Source organism: Camelina sativa, chromosome 18 (assembly GCF_030686135.1).
Source record: "Camelina sativa cultivar CO46 ecotype springtype chromosome 18, ASM3068613v1".
Taxonomy (NCBI): Eukaryota; Viridiplantae; Streptophyta; class Magnoliopsida; order Brassicales; family Brassicaceae; genus Camelina; species Camelina sativa.
This window is the reverse complement of record NC_141897.1, coordinates 662,387-684,719: the sequence shown is the minus strand read 5'-3', so window position 1 is coordinate 684,719 and position 22,333 is coordinate 662,387. Positions and strand designations below refer to the sequence as shown.

The following is a 22,333-nucleotide window of genomic DNA, read 5'->3' as shown; positions in this document are numbered from 1 at the left end:
ATTACAATAACCTACAGATTTTCTTGTGATATACCTTTTTAGTGTTTCTGAATTTGTTGTAACTGTTTGCTAATGCAATAATTAAGTCTTTGTTAATGAGAGAGAGGTTTGTTAACGAGAGTTTATAAACCTTGTAGTTGTTGCAAGCTGACTCCGTGGAGGGAAGAGGCAAAGCTGGAGCAAGGATTTGAGAAGAGTGATTTAGTCTGAGGTTATTCGCCGAATCTTCTAGAAACACTACAACAAATATGAGTTTTGTTAGATCTAAAGAAATGTTATTATATGTCATTGATAGCGAATTATCAAACGCTATCTATCTCTGCCCCAACTATAATAGGATCACCCCATACAATAGCACTTTTTTGTGTGCTATTGTAAGTCATTCTATTGTAGCATTAATTGAATGTTTTCATAGACGTTCTTATAACACATGATTAATGCTGTTCTTATCACACATAGTTTGATTTATATAAATTTTTATATTTGAATTTTGTTTTATAATAACTATTTAATTGGATTTACATCTAATTCTTGTATATGAACAATTATAAAAATACATACAATTAGTATTACATTAACAAAACACATCTTACTAAACATTATATTCATTACAACCCCAAGTACAAAAGATAACAAAAAGAAAGAACACTGATCAAGAAAACAACAAGAAGTAACTCTTACACAAGTAAGAAAAAATGGGTTTGGCTGTAATGGACCAGCAAAAAAGGCTTCTTCCATTCGTTTCCCAAGTGAGGCTTCTTCTGCTTGTATCCTTCTCAAATCAGGAACTGATCCTTGCAATCCACAATACCTTAAGGTCTGCCAAGTTGAAAAGATGAAGGTACAAAGAAAAATTAAGCTCACTATTGAAAAAAGTAAAAAGAAACAAACCCATTTGAAACCTATTGCAAAAATGCCTGTGAAGTCTTAAAATTGTACTAATCTAGAAAACTTTCCATATATTAGCCTTTGAAATATCATAATCAACGTAGTTGTTATCCAGCTGATTGTATAAGATGAGCTAGAAGTGAAGAGTACCTTATCAACTTAGAATTGTGAAAGAATCTGAGATGGAAGTTACTTGTGGCTGGCTGGTCATATAAATTGGCAAATTACTTGTTAGATCAGATTACACAACAAAAATCAAGAAGATGAAAATTTGTGGCGACAAAGCAAGTATTATCCCACCTTAATAATAGATTTTGATTTGTACTAGGGAGCTTTTGCCGTGACTTGTGGCTGAGTAACTACTGCAAGTTTAGCCAGCAAATCAACATTTTTACAAAATGAAAAAATATCATAATGTATATAAAACAAAACATAGAATGGAAAACAACTAAGAAAAATTCTTAGATAAAGAAAAGCAAATCTTGTAAAGATCTTAGAAACAAAATCAGGTAAGAAAGAGTATTACAGATACCACGTTTTCCAGTCCTTCCAACAATGGAAGTTCCACAGTCTTCATGTCAACTAGAACCAAAAAAATTTCTGATTAAAAATCCAACCTAATTGCTATATCTAATAACACTACACTGTCTTCAGACCATCAGAACCTCTATATTCATAAAATTTCAAGATGTAACTGGCCACTTACCAAAACCTTTTAGAAGATCTGAAGTAATTTCATGTCCCTCTTGTGCCAATGAGATGAGCTGAGACCAACAGAACAGTCAAATAGGTAAGAACTTTAGACTTCAAAATTGACTCCGTAAGATAAAATGAATCTTACACAATCATCATACCTTCATCGCAATGATGAACTCCGCCAAACCGAGAAATCCATGTCGCTTTGATTCCGCAACAGCCCAAACCTTCAAATACAAAATCGCAACCAATTCTCTCAATCAACCCTGGATTACACACTTCAAAATCCAATTCGTATTCTCACTAGTCTCATCGATTCATGAAATCTTAAAAACTAATCGTATGAGTTATAATAGACCTGTTTGAGTTCCTGGCGAGAAAGCTTTGACACGGCGAAGAACTTTGTAGCATCGTTACCGGAAACACGACCGTCTCTGTCTGAAATTTTCATAGAAGCAAAACGAAATCAGAACCTCCCTACAAAAACCAAACAAAACAAAAATTAATAAGATTTAATTCTCTTGGTTTCTGTGTCAGTCAATTCGTCGAACAGCTTGTGTGCACAGAGAACTCTAAAAACAGAACCCCTAATATTTGTTTACAATACTTTCTCCATAAGATCGAATGTACACATGTCTGTGAACTTTGAACTTCCTATGAACAAAATTATGCTAAAATCAGACCTTTGCAATCATCACATCACCAAACAACTTGCTCGGCTCCTCGTCGTTTCTCACTACAAGCTGAAAGTGATAGATCCAATTTCCAAAAAAACAAACCGGTTAAAAATTAGGGGTTTACGAAACTAAAGATTGAAAGAACTAAGAGCTAAGGGATTATTACTTCGGCGGCTAAGTAAACCGGAGATCAGGCCGCAACACGTTCGACTTTACTGCTTTTCGATTTCACCTTCTTGGCAAAGCCAGATCCAATAGAGAAGAGAGTGAAGAGAAAGCTGATGATGTCGCCATTGATATGGCGATGAAGCAAGGCAAAAACGCAGCTACGGTTTTTGGGAAAGAGAAGAGAAAGAGTTAAGAGAAAGGATGGCAAGCGAATTGAAGTTTTTGTTTTTATGTTATTTTTTTTTATTTTATAATAATTATGTCGAAAACAAAAAAGTTTTGTCTTAAGTATTGGCCGGTTGAAAAAAAATTTCGCTAAATATTGGCGGTACTAAAGTGATTTTAGCTTTTCCTTATGCTATTATAGGGCTTAGCATTTCTAAAATGCTATAATATAGTTATGAAAATCCGGATAGCATCTTTAATAGCAGTTGTAAAATTAGTGCTATTATATTATGCTATTAATACACAGTTTTTTTGTAGTGAAACTTTGGAAGATAGAGAGGAACGACCTCCCCACAACGAGTAAGGGTAAATTTAAGACTTACAAAGTAAGTTAATTAATGCTTGACTGGACGTGATGATATGAACAAGAGTATGATAATAGCAAACTGACAAACAAACAAACACCACAAAGACTTGAAATTATATTAATATGAAAGAAGAAGGTTCTTAACACACTATTGTCTTCTTGACTTGTGCAAGGAGAAGGAACACCTGAAGTAGTTCTGCGCTCAAAGTGTAAACTCATACTGTTAATAAAAGGAATATGTAGTTACTTTTACAGTTCTACTGAATGTTTATCACACTAACAATCAAACACAAAAAGAAAAAAAAAACTATCCAACTTACACATCCTTTATTGGCTATTGGCTATTGGTAATATGATAACTGTTTGACTGTTAATATAGCATAGGTTATTAAATTCCATACTACTATAATAGATTGATTTGTATTGTCAAGATTTTTTATCCATATTCTCTTTTTTTATATATAATTTGTTCCATCTTTATTTTTTTGACAAAAATTATGAAAAATATTTAAACAGACCGTACTGTCAGAAGATCCCTGATGTTAATTGGAAAAACAAAAGAAAAGAAACAGAGCTTTTTCTCACTCCGAAAGAAAGAGAGAGTTAAGAGAAAGAAGCTTCTCAGTTTAACAAAACAATTCGATTTTATAATAAAGTTATCTACAGGCTCACTTCATTGTTTTTTTTTTTCTGGTATTTCCTAATCTTTTTTTTGTTTGTTCTTTAAATTTTGTAAAAAAGAAATTGGGACCTTTAAATTTTGTAAAAAAGAAATTGGGTACTTAAGTCCCAAGTTAGTTAGATGAAAAGAAAAATTGTTTGATTAAAATAACAAAAAAATAAAATGATGCAACAAATAATAATTAAAATACAAAAACAAAAAATTACCATTGACCATGATAATTTTTTTTATTAATTATAATAGGGAAATTCTCATAAATACAACTAAAATATGATTTTTCCAAAATTACCACTTTTAGTTTTATTTTCCCAAAAAACCACTAAAATGAGTTTTTTTTTCAAAAATACCACAAAATTAAACTAAACTTTTATATTCAAAACTAAACCCTAAATCGTAACCACTAAATCCTACACTCTAAACACTATACCATAAATCTAAATTAGTCAACCAAACCTAGAAAAATAAATTTTACATAGTAAAATTTCATTTTTTTTGTGTTTGTGGCATTTATGGAAAAAGACGTTGTGGTATTTTTGAAAGAAAAACTTACAATTTTGTATTTTTTGGAGAAAAAATCTTAAAATGTGGTATTTTGAAAAAATTTTCATTATAATATTTGATTCCAAACAACATAAAAATAAATATTAGTTCAAAAAATACAAAAATATATATATTAAAACAACTCGCGGCGTAGCGCCGGTACTAATGGTTGAATAAACCTTAAGGAGAAGACAAACTTTAGACTTGCGTTGCGTTGATGACTAAAACGTCTATGAGTCTAAACTTTATTTTCTTATCAAAACATTCTTAAGTGTTCAGAATTTATCTTTAGATAGGCTAATTACGGTTTCAAAATTATATGGAGACTTGTTTTATAGAAAAAATCATAATAATACTACATAAGAGGATTTGCTTGTGTTTTTTTTTTTTTCCTTTCCTTTTATTGTGAATGTAAGTGTAAAAGCATCATTTATACTATTGCATTTTTTAAATTTTTATTCTATTAATAAAAAATTGTAAGATGTTTACAACTTCTAATATTAGTAGAACACTCTTTTCTATACGTATACCTTTTGTGATAATACACTACTCCTTTTTTTTTTTAATCTTCAAATAAATTAAAAGCAGCAGCAGTGTAAAAATTGGTTGTATGAGGAAGCGTTTTGAGAGAGAATGACGGTTTCTCGCTCTGATGGCGATTTTTGGGGCGATCTACGATTTCTTCATCGCACCCCTCTTTCTCCGATTTGGAGTCTCTTTCCGACAGTCAATTACAGTTTCTGTTGTTGCTCTGACGGTTTTTCTCTGTTACAATTTTTCTGTTAACAATTACTCTCTTTCGGTTTTATCGTTTGATAACCGCTGGGAAAAACCGCCATGGCGAACAATCTATATAAATCCGACTTCACTCGTTCGGATTCTTACACAGCCTTGCTTTGTCTTTGACAATCGAAAGATGAGTGATAACATTCGTAAAAATCTCCAAAATCTTGACTTGGGAATCAACGATGCCCCTATTCCGCTTCCACCGGAATTATGTGGTCATGCAGCAAACATTAACCGCTTTTCCCTGATTGTCACCGTTCTGAATCCAAAGAAGCAAAATCTGAGGGCGATTGTGAATCAAATGCCAAAGATTTGGGGCTTTGCTGATTCATGCCGTGGTCGGGTTCTTGATAATGGGAAAGTTCTGTTTTTCTTCAAAACAGAGGAAAGTCTCAATCTTGTACTACGACGCGGACCGTGGGCTTTCAATGAATGGATGGTGACGGTTCATCGGTGGTATCCTAATATTACTGATGAGGCAATGAAGTTCATCTCTTTTTGGATCCAGGTGCGTGGAATTCCGGTCCAATATCTGACTTCTGCCATGGTTAACTACATCGGAACAAAGTTAGGTCCGATTGAGAATGTCGACTTCAATGAGAATGCTAACATGGTGGAATTTGTGAGGATTTGTATCAATTGGAATAGCGATCTTCCGCTTCGTTTCCAGAGAAATTTTCAATTTGCTGGGGGAGAAAACACAATCCTAAAGTTCCACTATGAACGACTCAAAAACTTCTGCCATAAGTGTGGCTCGATTACACATGATGCAAAGGAATGCCCACTATCATTTGATGACCCACCAAATGATAACCCTCCCAATGATGAACCACCAAATGACAATGATGATGGGGATGGAAATGATGATGATGAGTATCTAACACACCCGGACCAGTTCCCTGAGAGTTTTGACGCTGCATCAAATCCTATCAACACCAATGTCACTGAAGGATATATTCCTGGTCTACAGATGGTCCAACACGACAAGGAATTCATCATCACTGAATCTGATGATTCCTCCTCTCCAAGTGTGTTTGAAGACTCTGAACTCACTGCAGAACGACTCCGCTATCTACTGGAAAAAGTCAAGAAAGGCAAACAACAACAGGCTATGGTAAGTCCACATCTTATGCCTCAACAGGTTTCCATGTCTCCCATTGGTAACAAGCGGAAGAAGACTGAACTGGAATCCTACTGTCGACACTGTGAGGAGAATAATGATCTGATGGTCCTGAGTCAGATCAAGAAACGGATCACGGCTGAGTCTGAGGCCTCATGCAGTAGTAACAATCTCTACGGAGCCGCGGGGGGGTTCCCCAATGCCTCCATGAGAGTCGTCTCCTGGAACTGTCAGGGTGTCTGTTCACCGCTGACTCAAAACAGATTAAAACGTTTATGTCATATTTTAAAACCTAATGTAATTTTCTTGTGTGAAACTCTAAACTCTTGTGATAAAGTATGTAAGTTTGCTTCTGAATTAGGATATTATAACTCTATCACTGAACCCCCTCAAGGTAGGAGTGGAGGTTTAGCAATGCTATGGTCCAATGATGTAATACTATCTCCCCTGTATCATGATGAACGCATCATTGATGTATCCATCCACTATAATAATAAAGACTTCTATTTTTCTGGTGTTTACGGTAATCCTATTCAAAATAAACGTTATCTATTTTGGGATTACTTAGAACAAATAGGATCTACTCGTTCTGGTCCATGGATGATTGCAGGGGATTTCAATGAAATCACTAGTAACCTTGAGAAAGTTGGAGGACCTCCGAGAGAACCATGGACATTTCAAAGATTTAACCATATGATTGAAACTTGTGATCTGTCTGACTTACAATCAACTGGAGATAGATTCTCTTGGGTTGGAGAACGTCGCAACTACACTATCAAGTGCTGCCTGGACAGAGTTATGGTCAACTCAGAATGGACATCAATGTTTCCAAATGCAGAGTCTGAATTCATGGAGTTTGGTGGTTCTGATCACAAACCAATTCTTACAACAATTCAAACACAACAACAAACCATAGCAAAACCTTTTCGTTTCGACAAAAGGCTTATAGAGATTGAAAATTTCTCTCAAACGGTTGATCGAGGATGGAATTGGTGCAAACAAAATTCTTTTTACTCTATTTGTGATCAAATTACTATGTGTCGACGCATGATGGCAAAACAAAAACATGCTGCAAATCTCAACTCGGCAAAAAGGATTGTTTATTACGAGAAAGAGCTAAACAGAGCGATGGAAAGCACAAATAGATTTATGAGGAGACATATACCGAGATTACATGACGAATTGAGCAAAGCTTACAAAGATGAGGAGTATTAACAAATGGATGCACTATGGGGATCAGAACACAGGCTTTTTCCACGCCTCCACAAAAAATAGATATGCAAGGAACTACATATCTTCTATCAAAGATGAAGACCAAAGAGTATACACGGATGTAAAAAGTATTGGAGACCAAGCACAAAAATATTTTACAAAAACCTATACCTCCAGTCGAATCCTTGTATCCCCAATAAACTTTGGAGACTTCCCTGCAACAGTCACTACAACCATTAATGAGGACTTAATAAGAGAGTTCACTGACACAGAAATCTATGATGCAGTATCACACATTGGCGATGATAGAGCCCCTGGACCAGACGGTCTCACTGCAAGATTTTACAAACAATATTGGGACATTATAGGACGTGATGTGATCAAAGAGGTTCATGATTTTTTCGACACATCATACATGAAGTCGGGCATCAATCACACCAATATCTGTCTAATACCAAAAACAACACAAGCAGAAACTTTTGCAGAATATAGGCCTATTGCATTGTGTAATGTATTATACAAGATAATCTCTAAATGTCTAGTAAATAGACTGAAAAAACACCTTGACAACATTGTTTCTGATACTCAAGCTGCTTTCATATCAGGTCAATTAGTAACAGACAATGTCATGATAGCTCATGAGGTCATGCACTCTCTGAAATCACGAAAGAGAGTGTCTAAATATTACATGGCCATCAAAACAGATGTCACAAAAGCTTATGACAGAGTTGAATGGTAATTCTTGGAGACAACAATGAAACTATTTGGTTTCTCAGCAAAATGGATTCAGTGGATTATGGCATCTGTCCGCTCTGTAAGCTACTCTATTTTAATCAATGGAGCTCCGCATGGTGTGGTTGTCCCTGAGCGTGGTATAAGACAAGGCGATCCTTTATCACCATACCTTTTCATTCTTTGTGCGGATATAATGAGCCATTTAGTCAAAACAAGGGTAGCGGATGGTGATATTAGAGGCGTAAGGATAGGAAATGGTGTACCCCCCATTACACATTTACAGTTTGCTGATGATTCCTTATACTTTTGCTAAGCAAACTCCCGAAACTGCAAAGCAATCAAAGAAGCTTTCCAAGTCTATGAGTATTACTCTGGCCAAAAGATTAACACATCTAAATCCTTGATAACTTTCGGCTCAAGAGTTCCTGGACAGCTACAAAACCGGTTAAGGAACATCTTGGAAATACCAAACCATGGGGGAGGAGGTAAATACCTCAGATTACCAGAACAATTTGACAACAAGAAGAGCGAGATGTTCCAATATCTCATCGAACGAGTTAAAAACAGAACATCATCTTGGAGAGGAAGACATTTATCACCGGCTGGTAAAGAGATACTTGTCAAATCTGTGGCTTTAGCAATACATGTATACTCAATGTCATGTTTTAAACTACCAGTAGGGGTACTAACAGAAATTGAAACCATACTTCAAAAATTCTGGTGGGAAAAGAGTAACCACGAACGAGGAATTCCATGGATAGCTTGGAAACGTCTAAAACATCCAAAATCAGAAGGTGGTTTGGGATTTAAAGACTTAGCCAACTTCAATGACGCTTTGCTTGCAAAACAAGCTTGGCGTCTCATCCAACATCCAAACTCTCTGTTTGCGCGAATTTTCAAAAGCAGATACTATAAATACGATTGTATTCTGGATGCAAAACAGAGAGCTAACCAATCGTATGGATGGGCATCGATACTCGAAGGGCTAAAGTTGATAAAACTAGGACATAGGTATATTGTGGGCAATGGTAAAAATATCCGTGTGAACAAAGATAACTTTACAGATTCACATCCACCAAAACCAATTTTCTGTTCCAATTCAAATACCATTCTACATATCTCCGACCTTATCTCTACTCATGGCGAACTTCGACAATGGGATACTGACAAGATTACAGAGCACATAGCACAGATCGACCAAGATCACTTATACAAGACATACCTCCCGCAATCAAACCTCCAAGACAGAATCATTTGGCATTATAACAAAAATGGTGAATACACAGTCCGTTCAGGATACTGGCTAACAATGCACAATCCTGATCAACCAAACAATCTTCCACCTAACCCCCATGGATCACCTGACTTAAAGAGAAAGATATGGAAGCTGAATATTCTGCCAAAATTAAAACACTTCCTCTGGCGTGTACTATCAAAGTCTTTACCTACACTTACACTACTAGGATCCCGAGGAATGAACCTTGATCCAATCTGCCCCCGTTGTTTTCAAGAAGATGAAACCATAGAACATATCCTATTCCTTTGTCCATATGCTGAATCAATTTGGCAAATTTCAGACGTTCCACTTTCTCTGCTATACAATACTTATTCGAATGCGGAAGGATTCATTGAAGCTATTTTCAATCACTATTATGCTAACAGAAGTTCAATTAATATGCCTCTGCTTCCTTTTTGGTTATTATGGCACATTTGGAAAAGCCGAAATTCATTTATATTTGAAGGAAAAGAGGATAACCCAAATAATATTCTCCTCCGTGCTCAGTCAAACCTACGAGAATGGAATTATGTTCACAACAACAATCATCACAGACCTATTCACGAACATATGCAGAGAAGAACAACATGGTCTAAGCCTGCAGAGCCTTTCATAAAATGCAATTACGACGCAACTTTTGACCATAACACAAATCAAACAAAATGTGGATGGATCATACGCGATCATAATTGCGTCTCTCAAGGATGGGGGGCTTCAGTCCTAGGCTATGCAACGTCACCTTTACAAGCAGAAGCAAAGGGTCTACTAGCAGCAATACAACAAAGCTGGATCAGGGGATTAACTAATGTTATGTTTGAAGGCGATAATGAGATACTAACCAAAGCTCTAAATGATCAAATTGTTGATATATCGATAGACAATATAATTCAAGACATAAAAATTTGGTCATCCAAATTCAGGAATATAAAATTTGTTTTTGCTCCTAGGGATTGCAACAACTCTGCTCACTGTTTAGCAAAATATGGTTGTAATTTAAGTGTTTTCTATTCAGCATGTTTCTCGCCACTTGGCTTTCAGATCAGTTGTATAACGATTATTATCATTCATTTAATATAATTCATTTTTGCTCGAAAAAAAAGCAGCAGCAGTGTATTACTATTGGCATGCATTATATATATATATTTTACTAATTAAAAAGTTTTCATAACTTTAGAGAAAAAAAAAACTCACATTAATAAGTTTTGGATTATTGTCTAAAAATGATCCCATGAAATTAATGGCATTGGCCCATCTATAACCATAATAAGAGATAAACTCTGTATTCAAACATTTCCATTTCTATATAAAAACTGAAAACTCTCTTAGTCAAATAAAACTCAACACAAAGAAAAAAAGAAGTCTTTCTCTAAAATCTTCGTTTCGCCGGAGCCGGAGAGAAGAGATGAGATGATGAGGTGTAGTAACTAACTACACTGCTCGATTCGTCGGAAACCTGAGACGAGGTACAACATTTCCTTCTCTCTCTATCTCTCTCTGGTGGGTTGTTGTTTCGGTCTGAGTTCGTCGCTCTCGATTTCAACCAAACGTTTTTGTTTGTTCCCTGAGAAAAAATGAAATCTTTATGCGCTTTTGGAAACTCCATGCTCTGATTTTGCTTTGATTTTAGGTGAAAAATCTCATCTTTTGGGTTTCTGAGAACAATCTTATGGTAATTTTGATTTCAGGTGAAAAATCTCATCTTTTGGGTTTTTGGGTTTCGTCTTTGGGGGTTTCTGAAAATCGCATCTTGAAGCTCATGGAGAGAGAGAGATCATCACCAGCGAGGTTAGTGTTTTTTTCTTTTCTTCAACACTCTCAATACTGATCTCTTGACCACACATGAAGATCGTTTGGTAATATCTAACTCAGTGACTACACTTCTCTGTATGATACCATCTCTGTTTGATAGATCCGTCAAAATCGAGTCTTGGATTCAATCTCTGTGTTATAAAGTTTTTAACTTTTGTATGAAAAACTTGAAATCTAGGAAAAGTTTACGCATTTCGTTTTATGGTTGTGTGCTTGATATATAGTTTTAGACTTCTTAGGAGATCGTAGATCTGTATGATGATTTGATTACTCCAAATCTCCAAATTTTTTATTTTTGTGTGATGATTTGCACTTTGTGATTGTTTTGTTTTCTACAGGAATATGTCTAGTAGTTTTCAGAAGCGATCTGTTGTCTTCGCCATTAGAGATTTCCCATCCGGCTGTGGAACTCACATTGATCCCTGCAAGATTGATGATGATGATGATGTTTTTGACAATCATCCGAGGGTTGCAGCTCCAACTTGTGTCAAATCAAAACAACAACAAGCTGGTCATCATGTTGCAGCTTCTAGTTCATCTCACAGACGAGAGATGGAGACTAGAAGATCATCTGATGATTCTGATCCTACTCCTCGTGAGAGAGTGCTTGAGGTATTGAGCCTCTTCAGAAAAGTATTCAAAGAGTTGGATCAACACAAAAAGGCGAGGAGCGGTGGTGATCAGTTGGATGCAACAAGCAGGATCGACATCAAGACGCTCAATGTCTTGGAGAATATGGGGAAGCAAGTGAACAGTGAAAAGAGGATCGGATCGGTTCCAGGAATCAACGGGGGGGATGAGTTTCAGTACAAAACCGAACTCCGTGTCGTCGGGCTTCACTCCAAGACCATGCATGGGATCGACTATTTGAAAAGAGGAGATCTTAGGCTCGCCACAAGCATCGTAGCATCAGAAGGGTACGGCTACAAGGATACGTTCAACTCTGGTGTGATGTTTTACACAGGTGAAGGAGGTAACGTAATGAGCAAGGAAAAGAAGACTGAAGATCAGAAACTGATCAAAGGGAACTTGGCGTTGGCTAACAGTATGAGGCATCAAACTGAAGTTAGAGTGATCCGTGGAGAAGAGAGGTGGGATCGTAAAGGGAAGCGATACGTGTACGATGGTTTGTATTTGGTTGAACAGTATCGCGAAGAGAGAGAGGCTAGAGGTAAGCTTGTCTATAAGTTCAAGCTTTGTAGGATTCCTGGTCAACCTCCATTGACTTGATTTAGACTTTTTTTTTTTTTTTTTTTGATAATCAACTTGATTTAGACTTGACTTGATATATTTGTATCGTCAGATCAAATGAAATAATATTGAAGAAAAGGAGTTGGCAAAATGGAAATTTACTTTTCTTAACAGACAACTTATACCCGTTTTGGAAGTTTTTTACTTAATTACAAGAAAAAGTCATACATACATGATACATTCCTTTCCCCATATATATATATATATATATATATGCTGATATATACCATATAAATAAATGGAACTAAAAAATATATATATATATATATATATATATAATAATTTCCTTATCGATTGAGTAAACTTCCAAATATGAATACAAAAGCATGATTTGCCTGGAGAATAAATTATATACTTTATTCGAGTTAAATATGTAAAATAGTTTCTTTAGTTAATGGAAAAACAATATCCTTTACAAAAAGAAAAGGGAAAAGCCTAGGAAAAGGTAAATTGATAATAACTACGAATATTTAGTGTTATATATCGAGATTTGTTTTCCCCACTATAAAAAGAGGTTTTGCATGAACTCTATAAATCATTCACCTCACAAAATATTGAGAAAGCAGTAAATTGAGCACAGAGAATTCGAAATCTCGTGTTCTTCTTTACGATATCAAATTTAGTTTGGCTGGAGTTTAATCCTCAAAAGGTTTGAGATATATACGTACGGTTAGAGTTGCTTAGTTGCTTCTTTTTAACAGGAGGTTGTTGTATCTTTGGAGCTAAATCAATCGTAACAGGTTGATAGATATTTTCTTCTAACGAGTCGGGTAAGTTGCTTTTGTTTTTTCATTCTCATCTCAATACCAAAACACAGTCGGTTTATCGACCTCTGTGATAGGGTAGTGTGTTTAAATGGTTAAAACTATAGGGGTGAAAGTTATTATTCCGGATCGGAGGTCCGATTCGGAATATGTTTTGATTCGTTCTGAAAATTTGGACATTCTTGGATCCGAAGAGATTTTTTTTTTTTTTTTTTTTAACGTTTATAACATAACATATATTTGATCTAAACGATATTCAATTCCATGCAACATATGCGATTATAGTGAACACTTCCTGCAAACAACAATTCAACGATGCAGCTCTCCCTTTAACATTCGGATCCAAGACAAACGGTTTTGTTTGCAATATTCTAGAACTTTCGCTAGGCTTTGCATCATTAACCTCTTAGACTTGTACCAAATATTTAGATCTTTTCGTTATATTAAACCTATATTATGTTAATAGTTTTACAAAATTAGATTGAGATTTGTATTAAAATTTTGATCAAAACATTATAAAGGATCAAATATCTGACCATAGATCCAGATAATTATATTTGGGATCCAAATGGATATGGATTTGGATCATGATAGTTAAAAGTTCAGTTCTACTTAGCCGTGGGCATTCGGGTACTCGGGTCAGATTCGGGTAGGAACCAATCGGGTTCTGGGGTTTGGGTTTTATGGATAGAGGAGTTTAGGATCCAATATGGTAAACCGAAAATTAAATATCAGTTTCGGTCTTACTGGATTCGGATCGGTTTGAGTCTTACTAGGTTTGGGTGATCCCATGAAGTTATTGATTTTCATGGGATCAAGTATTTTGTACAAGATTACTTGAAATTTAATCCAATTACCTGACTTTTACTTTTTTACCCAAAAATTTTAATGTTAAATATTAAAATATTTTTTTAAAAAAAATTGGTTATTTTTTTTTAAAATATAGCTAAACATTTCAATATAATTTTGGTTATTTTGAGTATTTTGATTATTTTGATCTAGGAAAAACTAATATTTTTGAATTTTAAGTTGTAACTTTGAATAACTATTTTATATAAAAAAAATTATAACTAGTATTTTCTATATATTTTATGCCGGTATGTAGGGTACACATTCGGTTCTCAGTTTTGGTTCTTCGGGCTAGGAGATTAGGACCTAATAGAATATTCTACCGGTTCCGGGTTTGGATCGGGTCTATATTTTCGAGTCGGTTGTGGTTCAGGTTTTTGGATCCGGTTTTTTTGCCCAGGCATAGTTCTACTCTAGTTAACCGTGTAATACCCCTTCCCGGGGCTTAAACTTTTCGCGAGATGGCCAAAAGACTGTCTATCAAAGGAAATTCGATCAACACAAAGGGGAATTACTTTTTGGGGCTGATCAAGAGTATTCTTTGACGAATATAAAGGTTTTGGTCGAAGAAAAATTAAAGACGAATAGAGAGATCGGATTTTGGTACGGTGGTGAAGTTTCTGGCCGATGGCCGGACGCGATAGCCAGCATACCATACCGTCCGCGTACGTTAGCTGCTAGGAAAGCAGCTGCATCACCGAATGGATAAGGATAATGGAGAACAAATGGATAAACTCAAAAGCATTGGAATATGATTGTGGATAAGCTCGGCCAAGCCCATCCACCATCTGTCGCCTCTCAGAGGGAGATTAGTGTCCGCTCATATTTCGCGCTTCGGTGATGCCTATCTGCCACCTCATGCTTCCACCACCGACCTACCACCCCTATATAACCCCTAGCTTCATTTGTTTCTCTTCACACCAAAAGCAAACCAAAACCGTTCCGAGTAGGTAAGTGTCCGAAGGTACGTGAGCGAGAGTCTAGGAGTCTTAGTCGCAAGGCTAAGGTAAGTTTGCGAGGTGCATGGGGTAGCACGCGATATGTTTTTATTTATGTAATTAGTTAGTTAATTATTTATTAATTAGGTTAGAGTGAGGTTAGGATTTTAGACTTAGAATAATAGAGGGTATTATCCTTGGGTTGTTTGCTTGCATTGTGTGATTGCTTGCATTATGGTTTGCTTGTGTGATTGTTTGATATAGCATCACAATAGTATAACCGTAATGCTGGACGATTACTATAGTATAACCGTAATGATGGTCTGCTTGTGTGATTGTTTGATATAGTATCACAATAGTCGCATTGCCATTATGCTATTTGATTACTATATTATTGCTTGTTTGCATGTTAGTTACTATTGTTTAGATATCTAGCATTATGCGAATCATGAGGATCCCACCCGTCTGCTATGCGTTTCGTGTAACTCCGTAACATTATGGCATATGAAGGTTTGGAGCGGGTCATGTTCGACCGAACGGTACATCAAGGAATGTGGATCTCTTTTAGACTTTGTATCTAGGAGTATAGGGCATTCTCTTGGGGGATCATGTATTTGTTAGCGGCCCAACTTAGGAGATAAGTATTGCATGTTTAATTCTTTTGCTTGAGGCTTCTAAGCAGCATGGTGTCGCTTCCGCTATCTTATTATACTATTTTCTAAAGATTCTACTAGTTTTTTATTAAACCTAGCCGCCACTTTACTTCTACTTTGCTGCCGCTTCACAAGCCGCCACACATCTATCTACCACCATTTCTACAAGCCGTTGTTGTCGTTGTTTTCCATTAAAGCCACAAGCCGCCACTATACATCTTCTACTTTGCGGCTGCTTAACAAGCTGCCGCTTTTTTATCTTCTACACATAATAAACTTATTTTTTTTTTATGTTTGAAAATTTATTGTCAAAGTTGGTATTCAGAATTCTAGATCACCAACTTGCGTGAGGGTATTAGGATATATTAGAATATTCTTAGAATATTGACATGTGATATGGTTCTATCACATAAAGAAATCTCATCATGTATAAATGAGCACCTTAGGTTAATGAATAAATTAAGAACGAGTTTAGGATATATAATTTAGTCATTTTGTATATAAAACAAGCAATAAGAAAGAGTATTTTTGCAAAAATATATATTTAAAAATGTTATTTTTGTAAATGTCTCTTTTCTTTATTCCAATATTCCATTTTCTGGTCTCCATTATTCTATTTTATTATAGTACAAAAACATTTAATAGTTTAAGTAGAACAAAAATATATAGTAAAAGAAAATTTGAAATTCCATAGAGTTATGAGTTTTTGTAACCAATACTAGTAATAAAGTAGATGAGAAACAAAAATTAAATGCTGTAGAGAGAACTTAAAACACCACCACTCATCTATACTAGTATTTTTGCAGCAGTTTTTGCTCAAAAATATTTTTTAGAAAATTTTTACATTTAATACCATTTAATGCTTATATTCATATCCAAACAAGGTTAATTAATTATCTCTATTATCCTTATAACCAAACAAAATTAAAATATTTTAAATATTCATATATATAATATTCTATAATTAATATAGATATTTAGAATATTTATTCTATATTAAAAAATTATTCTCCCATCATCTTTTTTTTTATTTTAAAATTTAAATATAGTAAATCGTCATATAACGCATAAAGTTAATAAAAATGTATATTTTTCCTGCATATATTGTGATTTGAATTTTTTTAAACGAACATATATTACTTAATTAATATAAAAAGTGTGTGTTCAATCTACATATATAGTAAATTATAGAATTTTAAGAAGTTTATAATTTATAACTGATAAATCTAAACTTAATAAAAAATTTAAAACTTATGAATATTAATACCACGAATTGTATACTAAATCACAAAAATTAATAAAATATTACATTAACAAAATTAGTATTAAAATAATATGTTGACAAAAAACAAAAAAAAACTTTCCCGTGGTGTACTGCGGGTGATAATCTAGTTTGGTATATAACGTAAACATTAAAAAATTTCTAATCATGACGAGTAATTAGTTGCTTATAATTCGCTTTAAAACTTATAACTGAAAACTAATGACGTTGTTACTTGTTAGTGAGTGACTTTAGTGGCTCCGTTAAAAAGAAAAAAAAAGAGATTTAAAATCCAAAACACATGATTAGTTGAAACCGCCTCTCTTAAGTACTACTGTTTAGTCACTTCGTCTCTCTCATTTTCCGAGACTCAGAGATTATCATCTAGAAGAATCCAGAATCAGTTGTTGTTACTCGTCTTCGTCGTCTTCATCGCGAGATTCTCTGGTTCGGTGAATCTTTCTTGTTTTCTTGCTTTTTTCTGTCCTAATTGTGTTTGACGCTCTATAATTTTGCTTTATTTGTTCTTAAACCTTGTTTCTTCTACTCGCATGGTGGTCTTTGGTTTCAATTTCACATTTTTTTTTTTTTTTTTTTTTTTTTCCTGTAAAATTCGATGCAAGTTTTCGAACCCTTTAGGCGTTCCTTGTTCTGCCATTTTCTTCAATGTTTGTTTTCTTAGGTGTAAATTTAATCGAACTTAGGGTTTGTGATTAGGGCTGGAAAAAATCGAGTTTTATAAAGATCAAGGTTCGTAATTTTTTTACAGTTTTGATGATTTTTACACTTGATATCGGTTCGAATTTCAAAAAAGTTTCACTTTCCGTCATCTTCGTATTTACCCTTTGTCTTGTTGTTAGAGATCACACAATACTTATTGTGTTCACACTACTTGCCTCTTTGTATATTCTACTTTAGAATATACGATTCTTGTTGTTACCCATGTCGTTTTCTTGGAATTTTATGCTTGATTCCGAGTTAAAAACTTCATCTTTCTCTTGAAATCCTTATGTGTGGGAGAAAGATTTTGATGGTTCTTCTTTGGTTGTTTCTATTTAAGGTGTCTTTAGAGTTTGTGGAATCACATAGTGCTTTAGTTGTTTACCAAAAACAGTTGATTTTGTGCACATATTGTAGGACGATGATGATGATGATGATGCAAAGGACCTCCCCTGCTTTAAAGCGACAAAAGGTCGCTGCTGTTAGAGATTTTCCTCCTTTCACTGCTAAAGATGAGTTTGGTGGTGCTCATGTCGCACTCATACGTGAGACCAAAGAGGAGGATTTCGATGGATATGGAGACGATACCAAATGTGTTGCTCATCACAGGACCTCCCCTTCTTTTAAGCGACAAAAGGTCTCTGCTGTTAGAGATTTTCCACACTTTACTGTTAAGAATGAGACGAGTGAGATGGCAAGTCATGATGTTGCTGTCGAAAGTGAGACAAAAGAGGATCTGAAGAATGGTTATGAAGATAGCAAATGTGTTGGCGGTGTTGCTCGTCACGATTACCATAGGCCTAAGGAAGTCGAATCGTTTGATTCGATTATGAAGAAGGCTGGCTTCAATGGTAATGTTGGCAATGGGAAATTTCCTCCAGCTAAGAGGAAGGTTCCTTTACTTTCTCAAAGTAAAGTGAAACCTCTAAGCGAAGAGGAAGGTATTAGGCTAATGGCTTCCCATGTTAACTTTCAGAAGTTATCCAAAGGTAGACACTCACCAGTGAATAAGACGTTGAGTAATGCAACTGCTTCAAGATTAAGAGCCAATGCTGTGCAGAAACATAGACACTCACCACTGGCTAAGAAGAATTTGAGTAATGCAGCTGTGTTAAGACCAATGACCAATGCTCATAAACCAACTCAACACAGAGATGAAAGACGGTCAAATAAACTTGGATTCATCCCCCGGGCTATACAACAAAACCGGATTACCAAAGATCTTAGCCCACGCGAGAAAGTTCTCAAGGTGTTGCGTATTTTCAAACTTGTGCATGATGAGTTTGATCGTGACAAGGTACCACGACGAGGTGAATCGAAGACTGCAGCGAGTAGGGCACATCTCAGGACTCGGAAGGTTCTCATGGAAAGGGGGATGCAACTGAACGAGAAAAAAATGATTGGACCAGTCCCTGGAATCGAGGTTGGAGATGAGTATCAATTCAAGGCAGAGCTCAACATAATAGGTCTTCACTTTAACATGAGGGGTGGGATTGATTACATGGAGGAAGGGAACATGAAACTAGCTACGAGCATAGTCTCATCGGAAGGTAGTGGTTACACCGATAGTTGTGGTTCTGATGTGATGTTTTACTGTGGTGAAGGAGGTCACAAGGGTGTTAAAGTAATCAAAGATCAGAAGCTTGTTGCGGGAAACTTGGCTTTAGCTAATAGCATGGAGAGAAAGACTCAAGTGCGAGTGATACGTGGCAAAGAGAGATCGGACCATAGAGGAAAGGATTTTGTGTATGATGGTCTATACATGGTTGACAAGTACTGGACAGAGAAAGGACCTCACGGCAACATCATGTACAAGTTTAAGCTTAGTAGAATAGCTGGTCAACCTTCTTGTGACTTTTTCAAACGATTAGTGTGAAGATTACTTATGTCGTAGGAGGTCAGGGACCTGTAATATCAGACCGTAGTGTGGTTTGGGAATTTTCTTTTCTTTCTTTTTGCAGTAGGTTCAGGATCTTGTATTGTACAAATACAGTGATGCTTCTGATGTTTTACATAATGAATGATAGTTCTCTGTTTCTGAATTTCATAATTATATTGACGGTACATAGAACTTTAACTGATACAACAAAGCCGCCAAAAAACGAAAACACAAGAAACTGAAATGAAGCTCCGTAAACCAACACCACACACAATTAACCTGAAATGAAGCTCCCTAAACCAACACACACCAATACCACACAGAATTATCGAAACTGAACTGAAGCTCCGTAAACCAACACACACACACACAATTAATTTAAGGAGGAAAGGTAACACTTATCTTCAGTGAGTAAGGATGTACTGTATATGTGAAAATTGGCCAAGTGAAAATATAAAATAGATTTAATAATTCGTTTAAAGTAAACAAACTTTAAATTTCCAAGAAATACGTTTAGTAAATAATTTTTAAAATTTGCAACTTAATAAGTAATGATTTTGTTAATTAGGGTATCTACCAAGCCTTCTTAAACAAGTTTAAACCAATATTAGTGGGGTTTCTTACTCTAATATATATAATCTAACAAGTTCAATACACTGTATTTGCTAGTTTTCATACATTTCTGTTCGTTTTTTTGTGCATAAAAACAAATATTTCGCTACTTTTTTATTTGGTTTCTAAAACTGAGCTAGGCATGTTTTCGATTTTTCTGAAACTCAAGTATACTCTTTGTTCTTGGAATTTCTTGTTTTGTAGTTGAATTTTTTCATCGAAAACCTGGATCTTAATTAGGGAATTGATATGGACTTTTGCAGTATGTTGAAGATCTAACCTAGGTTGTTGTCTTTTTTTTTTTTTTTTTTACAATCTCCCATGATTTAACTCGCACCAACGGTTCGAATTTCAAAATTTGTAACTCTCCGTAACCTTTCGTATTTACCCCTTGTGTTATTGTTACAGTTCGTTCACACTTGTGCCGTATCTATACACTTTTATACGATTTGATTTTTGTGATTCTCATGTCATTTTCTTGAAATTTCTAAGCTTAAATATATTAAACTGACTAAAAACTTCATCAATGTTCTTTGGATCTTTCTTGATTAATGTGTGCATGGGAACAAAGAAGTATATCCTTTTTTTATTTTTATTTTTTTTATGAGTGTCTCTTGAGTTTGGAAATCAAAAAATACTTAGCGATTACTAGACAGTTGATATGTTGTGTGCAGGATGATGATTCAAACGATCCCCCCCTTCTGTCATAAGTTACACAAAAGAGGATTCGAATGGTTATAGAGATAGCGAATGTGTTGATGTTGCTCGTCACGTACGATTACCATATGCCTAAGGATGTCCATTATGAAGAAGGCTGGCTTCAATGTAGCAGGTAATGGTAATATTGGCTATGGGAAATTTCATCAACCCTTTATTTTCTGAAAGTAAAGTGAAACCTCTAAGCTCTGAGGAAGGTATTAGGCTGATGGCATCCCAAAGCAAAAGAAGACCTTCTTTGGGCAACTTTCAGAGGTATCTATTGGTAGCCAGAGCTGTGGCGAAACATAGACACTCACCACTAGCTAAGAAGAAGTTGAGTAATGCAGCTGCGGTGATACTAGGAGCAAATGCTTATAAACCATTGCGAGTGAGACTTGGCAAAGAGAGAGCGGACCATAGAAGCTTATATAGTAGAGTAGCTGGTCAACATTCTCTTGACTTTTCAAAGGGTTTAGTGTGAGATGAATCTTTGTTTTTTTTGGGAAGATAATACTTGCAACTTACGTGAGGTACTTTTAATATCAAACCAACTTAGGTGAGGTAGCTACTTGTAATATTAAACCAATTTTATGTGAGAAACTTGTAATATGATATGGTGCTTCTAATGCCTACGTATCCTTTTGTGTTTCTGAATTTCATAAATGTTACTTTTGGTTTTTAACAAATTCTTGAATGATTTCTTAATTCTTAAATTAGATTTTGAGACAATATATATTATTTTGAAGTTACAATAAAACTTTAACTGATGATTGATATAAAGCCGCCAAAACACGAGCGAGATACATCTCGGAACACACGAAACTGAACCGAAACTCCGTAAACACACACGATTAATTTAACTAAACCAAAACTCTAATATCTAAACCAACTCTTACACTTTGAGATACAATGCTACGAGTGAATTTACTTTGAGCGCACAAAACGCACAGCTTCATTGGTGTTTGAAACAATAGTCAACAGCGGAGAAGGTGAACAGTATCCCCTCGCGACTGCCGTTGCCGTTCTCGGCGGCGGCACTCCTCTCCAATGCCCAAGAAGAAACGTTCTCCCGTTAAACCCCCGGCCAAACTTCCGCCTCAACCCCCAAAGGTTTTGAAACCCTCAACAGCGGAGACCACCCCTCATCCCGTCGGCCCAAATGTCAGCGTATCAGAACCCCCTAATCCTAAGCCGCCGGTCACTGCTCTAACTCCTCAGGCTCCCTCTGGATCCAAGATTTCCTCTGCTCCGTCAGTCACAACCCCAGATCTCCTGCCTCCGCACTCGGATCCGCTCCTCTTAGACACTGTATCCAAACCCCAGTCCATTAACTCGGCTTCTCCTTCTCCTGAAGACCAAGTTCAGTCAAAAGCTAAACCTTGTGGGTTGACCTTCTCAAGGACCCTTCTGGCTCTATGTCGAGGAAAGGGGAGGCTTTCACCCTTGAATCAGGCGAACTATGTGTCAAAATCCCTAATGAAGTAATAACTAGGAACAATAAGAGATGGGAGCCATTTATTATTGGTCAATTTCACGGAAACCTTCCCCCAAGAGGTACGCTCCATGCTATTTTCAATGGCATCTGG

At 35.7% G+C, this 22,333-nt stretch overlaps 3 protein-coding genes and 1 pseudogene across 35 annotated transcripts; 3 read left to right on the top strand and 1 right to left on the bottom strand.

The window, feature by feature from the left end:
- Nucleotides 1-517: 517 nt before the first annotated feature.
- Nucleotides 518-2,825, bottom strand: LOC104760175 (EH domain-containing protein 2). 30 transcript variants are annotated; one of them, XR_015588084.1, is made up of 9 exons: nt 2,428-2,825; nt 2,268-2,327; nt 1,943-2,061; nt 1,743-1,811; nt 1,595-1,652; nt 1,415-1,470; nt 1,189-1,250; nt 1,039-1,091; nt 518-819 (listed from the first exon to the last, which is right to left on the bottom strand). XR_015588084.1 is itself a non-coding variant. In XM_010483056.2 (9 exons), exons 3-8 carry the CDS (start codon nt 2,033-2,035, stop codon nt 1,043-1,045), a joined length of 384 nt encoding a protein of 127 aa, XP_010481358.1. In that variant the 5' UTR covers nt 2,036-2,061; nt 2,268-2,327; nt 2,428-2,688; the 3' UTR covers nt 518-819; nt 1,039-1,042. The 30 variants fall into 30 exon arrangements, 8 of the variants coding, with proteins under 8 accessions (XP_010481358.1, XP_010481360.1, XP_010481359.1 ...); XR_015588094.1 differs by having other exon boundaries at nt 1,039-1,087; nt 1,743-1,850; nt 2,428-2,690; XR_015588085.1 differs by having other exon boundaries at nt 1,039-1,087; nt 2,428-2,688.
- A 2,010-nt stretch (nt 2,826-4,835) lies between these two features.
- LOC147921300 (uncharacterized) lies at nt 4,836-7,304 on the top strand. The gene has a single exon (XM_087499701.1). The coding sequence runs from the start codon at nt 4,836-4,838 to the stop codon at nt 7,302-7,304; it is 2,469 nt and encodes an 822-aa protein (XP_087355827.1).
- A 3,301-nt stretch (nt 7,305-10,605) lies between these two features.
- On the top strand, nt 10,606-12,469 carry LOC104760174 (YDG domain-containing protein At5g47150-like). Its single transcript, XM_010483055.3, has 3 exons — nt 10,606-10,775; nt 10,998-11,097; nt 11,460-12,469. Exons 2-3 carry the CDS (start codon nt 11,069-11,071, stop codon nt 12,349-12,351), a joined length of 921 nt encoding a protein of 306 aa, XP_010481357.1. The 5' UTR covers nt 10,606-10,775; nt 10,998-11,068; the 3' UTR covers nt 12,352-12,469.
- A 2,433-nt stretch (nt 12,470-14,902) lies between these two features.
- LOC104760173 (YDG domain-containing protein At5g47160 pseudogene) lies at nt 14,903-19,591 on the top strand (annotated as a pseudogene). Of its 3 annotated transcripts, none has more exons than XR_015588606.1 (2): nt 14,903-14,991; nt 17,975-19,591. The product of XR_015588606.1 is annotated as a YDG domain-containing protein At5g47160 pseudogene, transcript variant X2 (transcript). The 3 variants fall into 3 exon arrangements; XR_015588607.1 differs by having other exon boundaries at nt 14,909-14,935; XR_015588605.1 differs by lacking the exon at nt 14,903-14,991 and adding an exon at nt 17,150-17,284.
- The last annotated feature ends 2,742 nt before the right edge of the window (nt 19,592-22,333 follow it).